Below are 15,582 nucleotides of genomic sequence, written 5' to 3'. Positions count from 1 at the left end.
TACTTCCAGGATTCCCATAGGAAATCACTTTGTTTTTGTTCTCAGATTTCTTAATTCCTTGACAGCTCAACAGTGCATTTAAAAAGATGTTTTTTCATTTTATCTAGCATTTTTAGTTTTTGGCGGGAGAGATGTTTAGGGTGTTCTGTCAATCCTACTGTTAGAAATGGAAGTCTTTCTTCTGTTTCTCATATAAAGAACTACACATATATGCAAATATTAACAAGATGAAATCATCCAGCCTTTCTCTATGAGGTCTATAAAATATAAGTGTGTAAGTTTTGATGTTTATAATACCCATGAGTAGAATTTGTTTGCCATTTATAATTTGGTTCCTTTTTTATTTGTTTACTTTTTTTATTCCCCCTGCTCCCTGGTCTTCTTGGACATAATTCAGCGCTTGGTTTCAGTTGGACTTGATTCAAAGAATGCAGTTTGCGTTTGGGATTGGAAAAGGGGAAAAATGTTATCTATGGCTCCAGGTCACACAGATAGAGTAAGTATTCTCCTTTGGAGTTTCTAATGGGTACTGCGTGGGAAAAAGCCAGAGAAGAGTCAGGGGATTTTATGTTTCTGTGTTTTGTTATTGCCAATTGCTCATGTGTAATTTAAAAATTTAAATGCAGTTATAAATACTCATAAAATTTTAGAATGCGTATATGTATTGTGGTACTCAAAAACATGACTTGATATGTATAGTTTTAGCATAAAACCTTTAACCCAGTGTTTGCTTTGGCAAAAATGATGAGTTTTAAGTTATTCAAACCTAAATTTAAAAATTGAATGGTTCATGCCTAGGCTCTATTTATTATTCAGTTTGATTTATCACTGATTTATTACATATGCATCATAGTTAAGGTGAATACTGTTGCACGTATGAATTTGAAATTATGTTAGAGACCTAACATTTTTCACTTTGGAAACTTGTTAAAAATACATTCCTTATTCCAAGTTGTATGAAATTAATATAATGAATACTTTGTCTTAAACTCTTTAAAATGTCTGATTTTTTTGGTGTATCTGCTGTATTCTGCTATCTGGTAGTCTTTACCATGTTTCTTTGACACCTGTCTGCATAATCACCTAACCTGAACCAGCACAGGAGCTATAGTCGTTGATTCTATTTGGGGAAAATCTACGAATCTGTAAAAGTTGTATAAAAATTTTTAATGTATTTGCATTTTGGAAAATAAACTTGGGTTTCAGCAGATTCTCAGAGGGGCCTGTTATACACAAACACAATTTCGATAATTATTAAAGTGTTAGGTACATTTTATTAGACAGTTGTGTATTCTGACTTACTTAGATCAAAGCATTTCACACATTAGTACTTTGGACTTAATAAGCAGACTGATTACTATGAAAAATGGTACTGTCATTGGAATTTTTGAAAAGTATTTTTGTGGTTAGTATTTTAAAGGTGCATCAGTATGTTTTTCATTTAATCTGTATTATGGTGAGTTGTTAAACGTTAATTTATAAGATGTATTCTTTCTTCATTATCACTAAAGACTATCACTTGGTAAATTTTTAGAGGTAGTAAGCATATTAGGTGATTATGCAGGCAGATATCAAAGAAACATGGTAAAGACTGCCAGATAGCAGAATTGTTTTTTATCTGTTATGAGATTATTTTTCAAATATTAATTTTTCTTTCATTTATTATTAAGTATATATTTCTAATGCATATTTTATTTCAGCTGGGTTTTTTCTTGTTTGATTTTGTAACAAAAATTGTTGATGTGTATTTATGATTTATGGAATCTTAGAAAAAAATGAAGCCTGGGTATCTCCAAAATGTAAGTTAGTTTTGTTTGACCCATAAACAATTTTAAAAAACTGAAAACTAGAAACAGAATTTTTACTGTGAAATAAATGTTTGGATCTTTTATGTAAGTAGTTCTGTAAGCTTTCTGTGATAGAAAGCTACAAAAATGTTCTCTATTTCTGGCTGTATGAGTGTTGTGTATGTTCTATTAATTATCTTTCCTCTTTAGAAATTATGCACTTACCTGCCTCATTCCCTGCTTCTGTTGAATCATTCTTGTTATTTATAGACCAAATTTTTTTAAGAGATTAGAAAGAGGTGTTAATTTTCACTCCACTAGTAGTTTCATATGGTTCATAGAAACTAAGAAATAGTTTTTATTCCTTATCATTTACATACTTTATTTCTCATAGGATCTTGAAGTGTAGGATTCTGATTATTATTTATTGAGGAATATTGTTTTATGATATGTAGGGTTTGGGGCTATTTGGGCTTTAGGACAGGATTCTTAAATAATTCTGAAAATAAGTATTTTAACCATGAATCTGATTTGTTTACAGATATTTGATATTTCTTGGGATTTGTACCAGCCAAATAAACTGGTCAGCTGTGGTGTAAAACATATCAAGGTACTAGAAGGGTCTTGCTTTATAATAGACATGATTACTTATTCTCTGCCACTAAGCACATATCACACTACAATTTAGGATATATATATATATATATGTGTATATATATATACACACACACACACACACATATTGTGTGTATATATACGTGTGTGGGTATATATATATATATATATAGAGAGAGAGAGAGAGAGAGACAGAGAGAGAGAGACAGAGAGAGAGACAGAGAGAAACAGAGAGAGAGGTAGATGAAAAAGATATTAGTATGTTGCTCTCTGATATTTTCAAAGCTGAGCAATTCCTTTACTTGTAAAGCTTAAAAATAAGAGAGATACACGTTTGGAATGATTTGTTCATTTTTGGAAGAAGATAGGGAAGTCAAACATGAATCTTCATGATGAGGGTTTTTGTTCTTTTATGTGGATTCAGGTAAATTTAATGTTTGCAGAAAGAAAGAAATGAATATGGGGCAGGGCAGGAATATACACATTAAGTAGTTCTGCATAAAGAGATTAGGCCCAGAGAATAAGTTCAACTTTATAATAAGTAAATTACCACTTAAAATAATATGATTTATTAATATTATGTACTTAAAAGATCTTACCTGATCTTCAGGATCTTATTCTAAGACCTAAAGATCTAAGTTTAAAGTCTGAAGCCTCAAAGAACTAAAAATGATCAGTTATCCATTCAAACAGCTAACGAATGCTTTAATCAATGTATGATTTTTAAATTTAAAAATCTCCGTGATTTCTGTGCATAAGTATAGCTGGTTCTCTTCCTTTCAGTAAGTCCCAATTTCAGTCTATTTTTTTCTTCTAAATAAGTGATTCTCAATTTTGGCTGCATATTAAAATCACCTGGGGGAAATTAATGACACAATATACCTGAACCCCCACTGAAATAAATTGAGACAGAATCTTTGGAGAGTGAAGCCCAGGTATCCAAATGATTTTGATGCTCAGCAGGAGTTAAGAACCATTGTTCTAGAATCCACATCAGTGCTGTCCCATAGAGTAACCGCTAGATAGATGTGGCTCTTGAGCATTTGAAATGTGACTGCCAGTGTGACTGAAGAAATGATTATTAGCTTCATTTTCATTGCTAACCCTTCCCAACTTTTTAAGCTGTCTAAAAGATTATGTAGTTTTTTCTTTCAGAAACCTAAAGGAAACACAGCATATTTTTTAAATAGTTTAGTTCAACCCCCCCCCTTATTCTTACAGTAAGGATTGAAACAGTGATTTATCTGCTATAACATAGCTAATGACAACACTAAGATGAGGATGTGAACATTGAACGCTGTTGTATCATAAGGGAGTTTCTTAGGTAATTTCTAGTCTGCTGCTCTAATATAGCATCAAAGTATTGGAAATGTTTTTGGTTATATTATGAGCATTCTTTGGTAATTCGATCATACTATGTACTTTTTAGTTCTGGAGTTTATGTGGAAATGCTCTGACCCCAAAACGAGGGGTCTTTGGTAAGACTGGTGACCTTCAGACAATATTGTGCCTGGCCTGTGCAAGGGATGAATTAACATATTCTGGTGCACTCAATGGGGATATATATGTTTGGAAAGGAATTAATCTTATACGAACAATACAAGGAGCTCATACTGTAAGTATATTTAAATATTTTAAACACTTTTAGGTATTAATTACTTACCTTCTTGTCTTAGAACAAAAGGTTCCATAATATAGCAGACTTTCTGTTCAATTCAGTAACTTGAAAACTACTATTACAATTGAATTAATTTGTCTATTTGTTTTCAAGATTTCAATGAAGAAACATTATGCAATTAAATTAGTATAATTATTATTTCGTTCAAACCATTGCTTTAGTATGGTGTCTTTTTCATTGTTGAAAAAAAGCTTGTTAAATTTAACCTAAAAGTATCCTAGATTAACCACATTAGAATAAAACTAGTGCTTTTGTAGCCAATTTACCAGTGGGAAATTTGGGGATAGCTCTTGGATAAAATTAACTTTTTAATTTTAATATCATTGATTCATTAAGTGAGTGACAAAGGAATTTAACTTCTGTACTTCATGAGATTTTCATATAAATAAGGAAAAAAAAGAAAAAGCTGTTGTTAAAGCCTTTTAGTGTTCTTAGGGACTTCCCTGGCTGTCCCGGGTTCAATCCCTGGTCGGGGAACTAAGATCCCACATGCCATGTGGTATGGCCAAAAAAAGTTTAAAAAGCAAACAAACAAAAACCTTTTAGTGTTTTTTGATTTGGGCTTTTTTAGCAGTTGAGTCCTTCACATAGTGAGGGGAGCTAGAGAGCACAGAGCTGCCATATTGGTAGCAGGACAATCTCAAGTAGAAAAGTGATTACATATATTAATATGAATCACTATTCAATATATATTACATTTTAAGTATATTAAAGAACCACTTAGAACAGGACTTGCTTTAAGCAAAATGCCTAAAGACCAGAAATAGCAGATGCTAGCAAAGGTTGTGGTAATTCACATTTTCACCATTAATATATAAAAATACCAGTTTCTTCCTCCTACTCATCATCACAGATTGTGTCCACTCTTGTAAATTTTTGCTTGTCTTCTGGGTGAAAAATAATAACTATTTGTTTTAGTTTTCTTTCCTGTCCATTTGTGAAATTTCATGTATTTATTGACTACAGATGACCCTTGAACACATGGGTTTGAACTACAAGGGTCCACTTGTATGCAAATTATTTTCAATAGCAAATACTGTAGTACTACACAATTTGTGGTTGATTGAATCCATGGATACTGCAGAACTTGCAGATATGGAGAACCTTGGATGTGGAGGTCCAATTCTAAGTTTTACTAGAATTTTCGACTACACAAAGGTCAGCACCCCTAACACCTGCATTGTTCAAGGGTCAACTGTACTTGAATTTCCTTTTCTATTAATTGGCTTTTCTTACCCTGTACTCTTTTTTTGTTACTGTTGTTGTTGGATTTTCTTTCCTTTATTCAGTTGTATATTGGGGATATTAACCTTTTGACAGTCATACACATTGCAAATATTTCCCCAGTCTGTTTTTTTATGATATCTTTTCTCATATGAAAAATTGAAAAATTTTCCTTTATGCCTTGGTGGGTAACCTGCCATGCTTAAAAAGTTCTCTCACAGCCCAAAGTTATGTAAGTGTTCTGACTCTTCTAATATATTTGTTTCATTTTTTACATTTAGAATTTGGTCTGTATGTTTTTGTTTTTGTGTAATTCATTTCTATATATGGTATAAGGTTTAACTGAATTTTCTTTTATGTTATGCCCATATCATTAAATACCACCTTGGTGACATATTGAGCTCCTATATATGCATAGATTTGTTTCTAGATTATCATTTGTGTTTTCTGATGTATTTGATTATTCCTATGCCATATCAAAAACATTTTAAGTGGATTTCTACCATCATATATAGTGTATTTTCTTAAAAAGTATATATTGTTAAATTATTTTATTCCCTCTTCTAGGCGGGAATTTTTAGCATGAATGCTTGTGAAGAAGGCTTTGCTACTGGTGGCAGAGATGGCTGTATTCGTCTTTGGGATTTAACTTTTAAACCAATAACTGTGATTGATCTCAGGGAGACAGACCAGGGGTATAAAGGTAATAACAGAACAAATATCTCATTACTAGGCAAATTCTGAATATACCAAGGGTTGTCAGTTTCTTTCAGTAAACTTAAAAGTATGTTTTTTAAAATAAATGAGAGTTATATTTGCTCCTTCATACTGTATACATTTTAATTAAAATCCTTCTGCTGAAGAGGAGAAATTTTGCCTGAAGACCATCTAGGTTTACTGTTATGACAGAGATTCTTTTTGTGTCTAATGCCTGTTATAATGGGACCTACAGAGATGTGATAGGTACTTACTTTGGTAACCTTAAATTTTGAAAATATTTTACTATTAGAATGCTAAATGTAACTGTTTAGCAAATAAACTGTTGAAAATAGTGTGTTGAGAGCTAGGGGAACTTTTGTTTTGGATTATTTAAATTCATGTATATGTGTTTTTCCTTCATCCAAATTTGTCAGCAATCAGGAGATAATTTTTTCTTTGGGGGGGGGTTTAAAAATTGATGTAAATAAAACAGAATCTTTTACTATAAAAGTAAACGTATTATCCACTAGTGTGGTGTTATAAGAGTAGGATTGGAAGTTACACAAGTCTATGTTTAAGCCATATTTCAGTCACTTATTAGATGTGTGACCTTGAGCTGCATACCTCATCTGTAAAATGAGAATAAGAGTAACTATTTCAGAGAATTAAATGAGCTAATATATGTAAAATATTTAGAAGAGTGTCTGCACATAATGATTAAGTGTTAACTGTTATACCGTTTTCATTAGTTTTGCTGAGCATTATTGTACTTTAAAGTTTACAAAATAATTTGACACTTTTTCTTATTTGATTCTTACATTGTAAGTTACACAGCAGCTTAATGTTGACCATACTATATAGATGAGAAAACTGAGGAAAACACTAGCTTTCCTGAGGTTACAAAAGGGATTGTATTTAGAAAAAGTAGAAGTCTCTCTTCTTAATGATTTTATGAGCACATTGAAGAAATGAAATATAAACACGAGAAAAGTCAGATTATTATAAGAGAAAAATAATACAGTTCTTGAATTCTGAATAATTACTCTGTGGATGATGCACACTATTGTTATAAGCCTTTGGCTGAGGACGTGATCAGACTATGACTGATGTTGTCCAGTAAGGAAGAAGAGTGTATGCCCTGAAGGATGGGTAGAAATTAGGTATATGAAAATAGAAATAGTCCACATAGAAAATAGAAAACAGTACAGATAAATGAAGAAAATGTGTGTGGATCCAAGACTTTCAGATTCCTTTTATCTTATATCTAAGGTATAAAAAATAACAGTGGTTTAGGCAGATTGGCATTTTGTTATTACAGTACTGATCTTAAATACAATTCAATTTGACTAGGTTTGTCTGTAAGGAGTGTTTGTTGGCGAGGTGACCACATTCTAGTTGGAACACAGGACAGCGAAATTTTTGAAATTGTGGTGCATGAAAGAAACAAACCTTTCCTAATTATGCAAGGGCATTGTGAAGGTGAACTTTGGGCACTTGCCGTCCATCCTACTAAACCTTTGGCCGTGACTGGAAGTGATGATCGTTCAGTCAGGTAAGCAATTCATAAAGTAATTGCATAGGCTAGAATTTGAATTTGTCCTTAGAGAAACATAAGAAAAACTTTAAAAAAAACCCCTTAGTTTAAAATTTTATCTGCTTATGGTGTAACAAATGAACATAATAGGTGCCTAAAATTAATAGAATTAACAACTATTTATAAGATTTGGGGTTTTCTCTTAAAAACCTAAGTTGGAATTTGTTCCATATCAAAATGTACAGGATTACCTTTTTAACAGCTATATAAAATTCCACAGTGTATTGTAATTTATTCAATTAATCTATCATTGATGGGAGTTTAGGTTCTTCCAGTTTTGTGCTTCTAAATACACTGCTTGCAGCAAATGTCTTTATACCTTTGCCATTTTGTACATTTGTAAATATGAATATTTCTATGGTAAATTCTTAGCAGTGTTCAAAAGACATACGCATTTAAAATTTCGGTAGATAATGCCTTACACAGAGGCAATAACAATTTACATACCTTACAGCAATGTGTGACAGTGCCTGTTTTCCCACACCCTTGCCAGCACTAATTGCCCCAAAACGTGAAAAATGATATCTTGTTATGTTTTGAAAATATGCTTTTCTCTCATACTGAGGGGTCTTGAGTATGTTTTCATATGTTTGGAGGATATTTTTATTTCCTTTTCTTGGACCTGTCTGTTCAAGCTCTTTGTGTATTTTCCATTAGTACATTGGCCTTTTTCTAATTATTTTAATATAGGATCTAATACCTGTCTACATATGAAAGCAGCAATTAGCCTTTTGTCTATGAGTGGTTTTTAAAGTGTGATTCCTGGACTAGCAGCATCAGCATTACAGGGGAACTTGTAAGAAATTCAAATTATCGTGCATTATACAGGACCTTGTATCAGAAATCCACCAATTTGGGGTTTTCCAGGTAGCTGTGGTGTACACTAAAGTTTGGGAACTACTGGTCAGTGATGTGAGTTGAGATATTTTTTCCACTTTGATGTCTTTGTTACTTGCTTTTTTACTATGTTTAGGTTTTTTGCTATGAAGAAGTTTTTGTTGTTATTTTGTTTTATGCAGCTGAATTTATCAGCATTTTCTTTTATGACTTCTGAGTTTTCTAGCATAGAAGAACCCTCCCTAAAGTTAAAAAGTTTTCCAGTATATTCTTCTAGTACATTAGTGGGTTTATTTTTTATGTTTAACTCCTAATCTGTGTAAAGTTTACTTTAGTATAAGAAGTGAGGTGGGGATGCAACCTAATTCTTTCCAGATAACTACTGATATTTTAAATGGTATGTTAATCAGTCTTGCCATTTACTATCTCTGTGTTACTTAGTTTTATGTTGGTGGGAGATGCCATAGCTCTGGGTTCACATAGAAACTCACTGTGGGGCTACACTTCACCCACATGGTTTGCTAGGAACTATTGTTTAGTTTCTTGCATCTTAGGAGGACTGCTGTCATTAGCTGCTGCATAACTGTGAAAAAAGGACAACTGGTCCTTTAAAAAGTAACTGTGTTACCTGTAAACTGGGTTCACCTCTTGGTGGGTGTCGAACCAAAAGACACAATCAAGCCGAAGATTGGGAGGATTTATATTACTTGAAGCAAGTAAGGAGAACACCAGGGACCTTTCCTAAACCAATGTCTCCCTGAGTAGCAAAATTGGGAAAGTTTTAAGCTAAGGGCATATATTCATGAAGGGGCTTGGGCAGAAGAGAATTCAGCATAGAATTAGGGCAGAAGTCAACAGAGTCCAAGCTTTAGTTGATTGAAATCACAAGGGTCAGAAAGATCAAAATCATCATCCATTAGGTTCCAGTTGATCTGGTAGTTGAGCACTTCTGGCTAATCTTTACCACTGAAACAGAACTGGGAGATTTTACAATTGATTTATAATCTTTGCTATTGATAACAGTCATTTGATTCTGCATTCTTTTGTTTCCTTAAGGTCATTAATTACTGAGACCTGTACAAGGACAAGCAGTGTGGCCAGGCTTAGATCACAAAATGACCTAGGCCAAAAATGACCTGTCAAGAAGGCCATGCCTGGTTCTCTTTCTCTGGGGACTCCCTAGTCTCTCTGCTTACAGTTGCTCAGACTTCTGTTTCTATTACTGGTGGGCAAGTTATTTAGAAAGAACTCTTCCTTTGAAAACAACTAAAAATGCTGGTTAAAATATAAATCACCTTTAAACTGTTCTTTGAACAGTTTAAAGGGACTATCAGACAAATTGCGAAGAAAAAAAAGGGAATTTAGGAGCAGTTGTGGGCCAAAGCCACTTTTGCACTGAGGGCATTTTTCTTCCCTTAATTAAACTTGGGCTCTTTATGGCTTTCTACTGGGGCATAGGGGCAGAAGTCAAGACCAGGGCTTGCCCAAGGGGAGTAGTCCAAAACACCATGCTAGAACTATAGATTAGGCTATGAAAAAATAACCCCTGCAAATTTATGTGGGGATGGAGATCTTCTTGTTTCAGGTTTTGATAGCACAGGAAGTATATAAAGCAGCTTGATGTTATTATTCAAACAACATTAATAGTTCCAATAACTTTACGACAGTGTTGTTTAAAAAACAAAATTCAGCTGAGTAAATTTGAAGACCTAAATGGCTTTATTAAATGATTCATGAATTGGGCAGCATCCCATCTACAAAGTAGAAAAGTGCTCTGAGGAGCTGTACAAAATGGAAGGTTTTCAAAGGCAGAAAAAGAGTGGGACAAGAAAGTCAAAAACAAAGGAAAGGATTATTTCAGGCAAGGTCACCTTCCTTTGAGGGAAGGGTTGGGGGGTGATCAATCTATCATGCAGCTTACCTCATTACTGTTGATCAGGAAATTCCAGACTGATTGGTTTAAAATTCCACTGCTGGGAGAAGCTGAAACTGCAGTTAAGTTAGTTATTAAGTTTTGGTTTGTTGATGTGAGGCTTAGCACAAGTGACTCCATTTTGGGCCTGTTGTTTCTTTTCTTTTCTCCCTCCCTCCCTTCCTCCCTTCCTTCCTTCCAACAGTTTCAAATAAGTTCTGCTTTTGCCTTATAATTTTAGGTTGAATTTATTAAGAAACAGTATCAAATGTGCAGCAAAAGCTAATTTCTAAAGCCATTCAGTGTTTAATAATGGTAGTTGAGGGAGTTCCCTGGCAATCCAGTGGTTAAGACTCTGTGCTCTTGATGCAGGGGGCACAGGTTTGATCCCTGGTCAGGGAACTAAGATCCCACATGCCACACAGCACAGCCAAAATAATAATAATAATAATAATGGTAGTTGAGGGCAATTTTGATTTAGAAAAATTTCAGTCTTGGCTCTGAGATGAAAATATCATAATAAAACTTTACCATTGCTAAGCCATTAACTTGCTGTGTAGTAGGGCAAGTCAGGATTTTTAGCTACTGTTCCTGATAAAATCTCAGAACCAGTAATGGTTAAATCCACTGGAGAAAATGAAGTTCACCATTAACACTATTGGTTCTAAAACACATGATTCAAGTGTGTGTGTGTGTGTGTGCGCGCGCGTGCACGCAAAATACTTGCAAAAGAATAATACAGTGAATACTCATAGGCTTTAAACAACTTACATTTTTAAGTAAATTTGTAAATTTGTCCAAGCCATTTTTCCCCATACATATTTTTATACCCCAATGTGATTCTACTTTACATTGTATTGGATTATTGCTTTCTCACTAATGTCTTTGAAAATATTCTAGTCTGTAGTTGTTTCATGCAAACTATTCATAGAAGCTAATTCTTTATCACTTCAAACTTGCCATTGACTCCTTAAATAAACAACTGAGTAGTATTAGTAACATCTGTTGACTTATCAAGACTCAAGGAAAACCACTCAAAAATATTTGCCTTGTTTTTAATTAACTGTTGGTGTTACTCCCAACACAGTCAACTCTTTAAGCAACTGTTCTTGCCAAAAGGCTAATTGTCTTAAACAAATGTTTTTTTCTGGACACATTTCTTCAGCTACTGCAATCTAAAATGATTTAGTTAATCCATTACCAATAGGCAGCTTTCTTTGCTTGTCTAACAAATGAGCCACTCGGAAACTTACTTTTTGTAAGTAAAACCTTATTCTGCTATAATTTTAAATTTCTGATTTTTCTGACCATTGCTTTCCTGTGAGTTGAAAATATTGTGATGAGTGCTTAGTCTGGTAATGTTAATGTAGCTTTGTATTCTGTCATTGCATAATAAACATAATGCATTACCATCTAATTCAATAGCGGTGTAATCCAGACTACACTGTGCCTTAAAAACGCAACGTTCGAAGTTCACTTTTCTCTTTTTTTTCTCTTGTTTTGACATGATGGGTTTCTGTTGGAAATAAAAAATAGTAAAATGCCATGATGTGACAATACACATAGGACTCAGAATTCTATCAGGTTATAATTGTGTCACTGCAGTTTGTAGTGCACCAAAGTAGTGCAAGGTGATCTGTGTCACATACCATCTACTGTCTGTTTGGCAAGCACTCAGGTCCACCTCTGTAGTATGAAAGCAGCCATAGACAATATGAAAACAAACCATTGTGGCTGTGTTCCCATAAAAATTGATCTGTGGACACTGAAATTTGAATTTCATCTAATTTTCTCATGTCTCAAAATGTCATTCTTTGAAAAATTTTTTCAACCGTTTAAAAATGTAAAAGCAAGGAGGGGGATCAAGATGGCAAAGTAGGAAGACATGGAGCTCACCTCCCCCCACAAACACGTCAAAAATACATCTACATGTGGAGTAATTCTCATGGAAAACTAACTGGAAACTGACAGAAGAACTCCTATACAGCCAAAGCTGCAAGAAATATTTTCATATAACTGGGTAGGATGGAAAAAAAAGATATCAGGTCAGGACCTGCATCCCTGGGAAGGATCTGAAAGGAGAAGGTCTGCATGGAAGGACCCTTGCCCTGGAGAGCAAGCAGGTTGAGCTACAATCTGGGCATCCCAGTCCTAGGATCCTACGCAGAGGAGACAAGCCCCCTTACCTTCTGGGAGAACCACTGGGACAGACAGAAGAGCTAGAACAGCCTAGACTCTACTTGCAAGGAGCGTGCACATGCTGACTTGCCAATAGTCAGGGTGGAGAGAGCCCTGCACTGGTGGCTGCCACCTCACCATACTCCCCAATCTGAATGGGGCAAACACCCTGGCCCCGCTTGCTCCATACCACAGCCTGGCATGAGGTCTGGGCCAACCAGGCCCTGGGAAAAGACGCAGAGACAGACCGTGGGCCTGGGGTGGCAGTGACCCTTGTCAGCACACACAGGAGCATGCAGCAGTTGGTCTCCCAGTGAGAGTGCCCTGTTCCCACTCACTGCACACTGCAGATTAGCGTTAGATCTGGGGCAGACAAGTCCTGGGAGAAGACTGCCACAGAGGCAGCCCAGATCTCTGTTAGCAGTGCAGCCTCAATTTCTGCAGCCACAGTACCCTGACCCCCAGCCCCAGCCTACTCCACACTACAGCCTTGTGCTAGAGCTGGGACGAACACAACAGAGGAAGGGATGCAACCTCGGCCTGCTTCTAAGTGGAGCCACAGATGCCTACACAGGTGGCATGTAGGTCCTCTGTGAGTGCACAGGCCTCATTTGCTTCAGCACTCACTTCCTTTGGGGCAGGGCACACACTCAAGGGCAACAGAGCCTGGTCAAGCCCGAACCTCAGGGCTTCTACTCCAACAACTGAGGAGCAGACCCTGTCCCTGGCAGGGTGGCAACAGCCATGGAGCAGAGAGGGGATCCTGCCTTACGCCCTGAACAGGCTTTAGATCCTCCAGCACCAACTGCCACCCCCCTTCCCCCCACCCCACCCCCTCCCGATCAAGAGGATAATGGCCAGCATACCCTGAGGAAAGATGTGGCTGGCATTCATACCAAAACCAGCCCTTGCCCCAAGGACATTGGACACACATAGTCTGCACAGGGACACTCCCACATAAAAACATCCCTATAAGACTGTAGTCAATAACTATCTCTCCTAAATTCATAGACAGAGAAAGTTAAGTAAAATGAAAAGGCAGATGAACTACTCCCAATTTAAAGAATAAGAGCCATTCCCTGAAAGAACAAATAATGAAAGAGAGCTCACCAGTCTACCAGGCCCCAAGTTCAAAAAGGTGATAATAAAAATGCTAACTGAATTAAAAAGGATTATTGATAGGAAAGCAGATCACTGTAACAAGGAACTAGAAGCCGTAAAGATAAACCAGTCAAAAATAGACAATTCAAAAAAAAATGGACAACTCAATTGCTGAGGTAAAAACCAACCTAGAAGCAACGAATAGCCAACTAAATGACACAGAAGAATGAATAAGTGATCTGGAAGATAGAATAATGGACATCACCCAATCAGAACAGCAGAGAGGAAAACAAATGAAAAAAAGCAATATATGAGACCTATGGGATAATATAAAATGTGCCAACCTATGCATAATAGGAGTTCCAGAAGAAGAAATGGGAGAGAAGGGGATCGAAAATGTATGTAAAGAAATTATAGCTGAAAACTTCCCAAACCTAAAGAAGGAAACAGATATACAGGTACAGGAAGCACAGAGGGTCCCAAACAAGATGAACCCAAACAGACCCACATGTAGACATATCATAATTAAAATGGTAAAAGTTAAAGAGAGGGTTCTAAATACAGCAAGAGAAAAACAAAGAGTCCATTACAAGGGAACTTCCATAAAGATAACAGCTGATTTCTCTGCAGAAACTTTGCAGGCCAGAATGGAATAACATGATATATTCAAAGTCCTGAAAGGGAAAAACCTTCAACCTAGGATACTCTACCCAGCAATATTATCATTTAGAATAGAAGGAGGGATAAAGAATTTCTCAGACAAGCAAAAATAAGAAGATTTCAGCAATACTACACCTATCCTGAAAGAAGTATTGAAGGAGCTTCTCTAAATAGAAAAGAAGCAAGAATCTATAGGAAAGGGAAATATCACAATAGGAAAGGCAATATATAGTAAGGATTGAAGGTCACTTAAATAAGCCAGATGTAGATTAAAAAACAGTAAAAAAAATTGTATAAGTGATTATGATTACAATAAACAGTAAAAGAATAAGCATGAAGATAAAATAGAACATCAAAATTACAAAATGTGGGGGAGGGGAATATAAAATGTAGATCTTGTAGAATGTGTTTGAACTTGAATGACTGTTAGTTTAAAGCAAGTAGATATAGTTATGAGTCAACTTACTAGAACTCTGTGGTAACCACAAATCAAAAACACATAATAGGAGGACTTCCCTGGCAGTCCAGTGGTTAAGACTTCACCTTCCAATGCAGGGAGCCTGGTTTCGATCCCTGGTCAGGGAACTAGATCCCACATGCATGCCGCAACTAAGAGTTCACATGCCACAACTAAGGAGGCTGCATGCCACAACTAAGGAGCTGTCGAGCCACAACTAAGGAGCCCATGTGCCGCAACTAAGGAGCCCACCTGCTGCAACTAAGTAGCCCACATGCTGCAACTAAGGACCAGGCAGGCTGCAACTAAGGAGCCTGCCTGCTGCAACTAAGACCCGGTGCAACCAAATAAATAAATAAATAAATAAATAAATAGAAAGATAAAGAAGGACATTGTATACTGATAAAGGAATCAGTACAGGAGGAGAATATTATACTCGTTAACATACATGCTCCCAATATAGGAGCATCTACATATATAAAACAAATACAGACATAAAGGGAGAAATTGACAATAACACAATAATAGTAGGAGACTTTAACACTCCACTGACATCAATGGACAGATCATCCAGACAGAAAATTAATAAGGCAACAGAGGTCCTAAATGACATATTAGATTAGTTGGACTTAATTAATATCTACAGGACACTACATCCAAAAAAGAGTACACTTTCTTTCCAGTTGTACATGGAATGTTCTCTAGGATGGACCACATATTAGGTCAGAAAACAAGCCTCAGTAAATTTAAGAGAATAGAAATTATTTCAAGCATCTTTTCTGACCACAACAGTATGAAACTAGAAATCAACCACAGAATGAAAAACAGGAAAAGAACAAC

General features: G+C 35.7%; 1 protein-coding gene across 2 annotated transcripts in view; it reads left to right on the top strand.

The window, feature by feature from the left end:
* The window catches only part of EML5 (EMAP like 5), a gene marked incomplete at its 3' end in the record, with an annotated part of 166,907 nt that overhangs the window by 47,176 nt on the left and 104,149 nt on the right, over nucleotides 1-15,582 (top strand). For both annotated transcript variants that reach the window (XM_081228976.1, XM_081228975.1), the window contains exons 3-7: nucleotides 398-496; nucleotides 2,329-2,397; nucleotides 3,832-4,017; nucleotides 5,872-6,007; nucleotides 7,354-7,555. In XM_081228976.1, the coding sequence (XP_081085102.1) occupies nucleotides 398-496; nucleotides 2,329-2,397; nucleotides 3,832-4,017; nucleotides 5,872-6,007; nucleotides 7,354-7,555 (692 nt within the window). The remainder of the gene's footprint in view (nucleotides 1-397; nucleotides 497-2,328; nucleotides 2,398-3,831; nucleotides 4,018-5,871; nucleotides 6,008-7,353; nucleotides 7,556-15,582) is intronic.

This window comes from Mesoplodon bidens (genome assembly GCF_964165515.1).
Source record: "Mesoplodon bidens genome assembly, chromosome: 3".
Classification (NCBI taxonomy): domain Eukaryota; kingdom Metazoa; phylum Chordata; class Mammalia; order Artiodactyla; family Ziphiidae; genus Mesoplodon; species Mesoplodon bidens.
Note: the sequence above shows the minus strand (reverse complement) of the source record. Positions and strands in the feature narration are given on the sequence as shown.